We start from the raw sequence: 4,747 nt of genomic DNA, 5'->3' as shown, positions 1-4,747 counted from the left end.
ACACACACACACACACTGAGCCTCTCCTTTCCTCAGTGTTATTTTAACAATGCCCCCCCCCAACCCCTCCTTTAGACACTGCTTGTATAGACTTTGTGCCAAGAGAAGGATTAGTGTTTTATATCACTTCTGACATTCTGCTGGATCCCACTGTGGCTCCAGTTTCTGCGTCTGGACGTTGGATGTTTTCTGCACAACTTCCATGCTTGTTGTCGCCTTCGCCTCTGGAGAGACGAAGGCGACAACAATGACCTGAACCACGCATAAACCAGTTGTCATCCATTAACCAACTTCTGACTGATATACTGTATGCATTACAGGTCTGCACTACAACAGCCAATTACTAAAATGTCCCGTGCGTTTGCTAAGTGGGTAGTTTTCTAAGCAGTACCATCTAATATCCACTAGCTCACAAGGCAAGATTCATCTTAGCTGTCCATCTTTTCCACATATCAGAGTCTTCATGTTGACAGGCTACATTGTTGTTTTACTTGGAAAATCCTCATCTGTACCCTCGCCGTCCTTCCGCTCCCTTCTCTTTCCCCCTGTGCTTATTAGTTAATGAATTGCTGCTCCTAAGGGCGATGGGAAAGGAAAACAGGCTGGCTCTGTGCAGATAGCTGTCCGGCCGCTCGGGTTTCAAAAACACTGGCTCCTGTTGCTCTGACAGCCAATTTGTCCCAGCCTGCCTCCAACAAAAGGCCACATCTGGTCATTAGATCGCAGGGTTTGAAGGACAATCTGGATGGACCGTACTAGATTTGTCTAGTTCTGTTTTTGTGTTGCTGGAGCTGTGTTCATGGTTACTGAGTTAACCCACAATCATTACCCCCCACTTCCTAGATCAAGGATCTCCAACCTTTTTATATATATATAGTGTGCATTTTTACTTTGATTTATTTTCATATGGGTGGAACCAGTTTGATTTGGAATTGTGGGTGTGGAAGTAATTTTTTTATGATAAATCTACTGATATGAATGAGAGTCAGTTTACTCAGCTCGCCTTATCCAGGTAAAACAATTAATTCAAAGGCAATTAAAGTCAAAAGGCAAGAGCTTAGGGATCCATTTGGGACACAGAATGAATGCCAAACGTAGAGGGGCAGTAGGGAAGCGCGGTTTTTACTGAGAACATGTACAGGCTAGTCTCAGTATACTTTTTAATTTATAAAATTCTATCATATATTAATACATCACATATTTAAATGTATTTAAATGTTTCTACACGATGAACACCATTTGTACTGAAGTGAACAAATTTAGAAAAAAAATAGCTAGCAGGGACGAGACGAAAATGTGAAATACTCGCCTGTGAATTGTTGCATTGAAACAGTTCATACCAACATGCAAATGAGTGACATTCAAACACATGGGGACTGAAAAACGGCAGCAGCTTGCAGAGCTCCCAGGGGTATTGGGGGTCACTTTGACAGGGTTTCATCTCAGCTACCTGTCCTGGGGCTCCAGTCCGGTCCATTCTGTTAGGATGTATTAATATGTTAAACACCAAAGTCACACAAACAAACTGATGGAGGCAGTGGTAGAGCAGCAACTCTTGTGTTCTGGAGGTAAAATGAAAGTTTTTCTGGGCTTTGAAAAGAGCATAGATGGCTTCAATCATCCCATCTCACTGTGGTCACATTGTCTATAATTTGTATGTCCTTTGTCATATAAGACTTTAAAATAAGAATTTAAACACTTGGAGCGGGTTTCCACCACATGCACCGCAGGCAGAGCTAGTTACACACTGCTCTAGCACCTTTCCTTGGATGGTGGAAGTGAGCAGCCTACCAGTATATGAAGGTGTCCTGTTTCATTCTATCAAGTTTTATCAAGCCATGGGAGTAAAGAGGAAGTCCACACTGTAGTCCCACCACCCACTGTGCACCCAAAGTCTTCTCTGAGCAGAAGCAGTAGACATAGCAGCTGCAGATATTAACAGGCTGTGATGTTAATAGAAGCTGTAGTGTAATATTCCTGTGGAATAGTCTGTTTGACTGAGTCATTCATGGAGAGCTCCAATGGAAAATTGACTTCAGATTTAGAAGTTACAGCTTATTATTATTCATTCCTGTGTAGGCCATAAACAGGCCATTTACCTGTCAACTTTATTAGGTACACTTGTGTAAACTAACGCAGCAGCTCCTGCTACTTCCCAGCAGTGTCCCGTGCAGTGTCCCGTTTGCCATTTTGTTTCCAGCCAAGTCATAACCTGCATTGAACATTGTGTCTGTTGCCCTTAATAACATGGCTTCCTTTCAGTGTTCTTGCCTATGAAAAGCTCTTATTATATCAAGCTAATCCAGCTTGTTTTGGAGTGTGAATTTTTGAGAAAATTGTGTGTTTCTTGTCTGTTTGCAGATGCTAACCATGAAGCAGCAGCAGAGGCCATTGAGAACATGGCAGACGCAGTCACGCATGCTAGATTTGTGGGAACGGACCCTGCCAGCGATGAAGTCGTGCTTATGAAAATTCTACAGGTACTGAAGGACCTGACAAACGAGGTCCATGTTGTCTCAATCCCTGTACAAGAGAATCCAGTATAGTGTAGCAGCCTTCCAGTAACTGAGACCTTTATGAGCCTTATAGTTTAACCTTGTTACAGTGAGAACAGCAACTTTAACTAAATTCCATTAGATTTGTACAAGAAAGTACAATGAAGAAGAATTTCTATATTGTTTATTTTATTTTTACTTACAAATAAAAAATATGATTAATGTGCTATGTCATCACCTAAAATGATTGTGGAGTAACATGTTAGTGGATCTTAGTGCCAAAAACTCCTGGAAAATGATTTCCTAAAAAGAGTCGGAACCTGGCTGTGGTCAAGAAAAAGAGCATTATAAATAAATGAATAATAGATCTCAAACAAAAAACAACAACAAGGTATGTCCAGGATATCACTTAGCACTGCAGTAATTCTGGAAACAGGATGCTTAATTTCACCATGAGTGTCACAAACATCTCCAAAGGTTTATCTTTTTGGGCACAGCATATTTTCCCTTCATCTTCATAGTAAATCCCAGCATTTGCTTGGGAAGTGAACCTCACATTGCTCAAGCTCCTCTTTATGTGTCCAGAATGTTTATAAGTTATGGCTGTGGAGTGATTTGAACAGTCTTTTTCTATAACAAAACCTGCATGCATGGGAGTAAGCAGTTGTATAATTTCAGTCTGAGAGTTTTTTGTTAGGTGAACCTGATTGATGAATTTTTACAGCTTGCTACAGTGCTGTATGATGCTGTGTTTCAGGTCCTGAGGACTCTGCTGCTGACACCAGTTGGAGCCCATCTGACCAATGAGTCTGTCTGTGAGATCATGCAGTCCTGCTTCAGGATCTGCTTCGAGATGCGTCTAAGTGGTGAGTATTTCATGACAGTCATTTCTTGGAAGAAATAAACTCATACTGCAAAATATGTAAGCAACTCTTGTGGTTTGTGCAAGATAAATCCGAAGCTTCATAAGATGACTAATAGGACACGAATACAATCAAAAATAGGATCTGTGACTCAAAAGGTTATGTTTGTCTTTTTGCTTTATTGTAAAATACTGCATTCCAGCAGTCTGAGAAAAGTCAGTTAACTTAACCTAGTAAACGTTTGATGAAGGATCATAAGTTTTGCTTCGTTTTAATTGGACACAAGCCAAAATGTTGGAAACCACTGCAAGGACTTTTAAAAGTTTGTTAGTAGCAGTTTGGGTGAGATTGAACTTTTTCTGACAATAAGAAAAGCATTTCTATTTATCTCTTGTATAATTTAAAGGGGTTCAAAGGGGGCTTTATTGTCATATGCAAAAATAAAATCAATCAGTGCAATGAAACTCTGTTTATGTCTTAACCTGGTGCCGTCAATTATTCAATTAGAAATATGCTATAAACTAAGTTTTTAATACCATGAATAAAATAAAAAAGGTAAGATAATAAATTTAAAAAGTAAAAATAAAAAGTACTGTAGGCAAACACACACACCATATATCCACCTACCACTCAAACATCATACATACTGAGGTAGACAAAGTGATAACAGTTGCTAAAAACATTGAAAGTATCTAAGTATATATGTAATAACACACCGATTTAATCTGTTTAATGATATGTTAATTAACCTGCATGCTATTTTCTCATAAGTTTGGATATGTAGTCTTCTGCTGGTTAAGGGATGGTCAAATTGAGAATGAATGACAAAAAAAATCTTTGTATTTCTATTATTTAATTGAGAACAATTTGAAACAGCCTGCATAAGCCAGCTCCCAGTTTAAACTTTCAGTCAGACGTGAGAGCTCCTGCTCTATTAGCTCTACCTTGAAGTGTGTCTAAATGTCTCTCTGTCTGGTTGTCTATTTTATTCTGTTTGGTTCTAATGTCTGCTTCTCTTCTGTGTTTGTAGAGCTCCTCAGGAAATCAGCTGAACATACACTGGTTGACATGGTGCAGCTACTGTTCTCCAGGTAAATGAATGTGACAGTGGTGAAGATAGATGCAGTAGATGTTAGAGTTCAGATACACCTTAATGTGTAAATTTAGGATTCACTATGTTAACACCCAGTTTATTTGTATATGTTAAAATATGATGCCTGTTTAGGGACTTTTTTCATCAGGAGCTATCTAATAAAAACACCCATAGGGCTAGAATTGATGCATGAATGCTGCTTCAAAGTGAAGGAAAGTGAAGAGTAGTTTCAAGTCGGTGTTTTTTCTTGATGATCTTCACTGTGCACAATGATGAATGTGCAGAGTTTGACACTA

At 39.2% G+C, this 4,747-nt stretch overlaps 1 protein-coding gene across 5 annotated transcripts in view; it reads left to right on the top strand.

The window, feature by feature from the left end:
• The window catches only part of gbf1 (golgi brefeldin A resistant guanine nucleotide exchange factor 1), an 85,860-nt gene that overhangs the window by 42,155 nt on the left and 38,958 nt on the right, over positions 1-4,747 (top strand). For all 5 annotated transcript variants that reach the window (XM_035663158.1, XM_035663156.1, XM_035663157.1 and 2 more), the window contains exons 5-7: positions 2,362-2,480; positions 3,253-3,361; positions 4,389-4,449. In XM_035663158.1, the coding sequence (XP_035519051.1) occupies positions 2,362-2,480; positions 3,253-3,361; positions 4,389-4,449 (289 nt within the window). The remainder of the gene's footprint in view (positions 1-2,361; positions 2,481-3,252; positions 3,362-4,388; positions 4,450-4,747) is intronic.

Source organism: Morone saxatilis, unplaced genomic scaffold, assembly GCF_004916995.1.
Source record: "Morone saxatilis isolate NCDOM2014 unplaced genomic scaffold, NCSU_SB_2.0 Contig19, whole genome shotgun sequence".
Taxonomy (NCBI): Eukaryota; Metazoa; Chordata; class Actinopteri; family Moronidae; genus Morone; species Morone saxatilis.
Note: the sequence above shows the minus strand (reverse complement) of the source record. Positions and strands in the feature narration are given on the sequence as shown.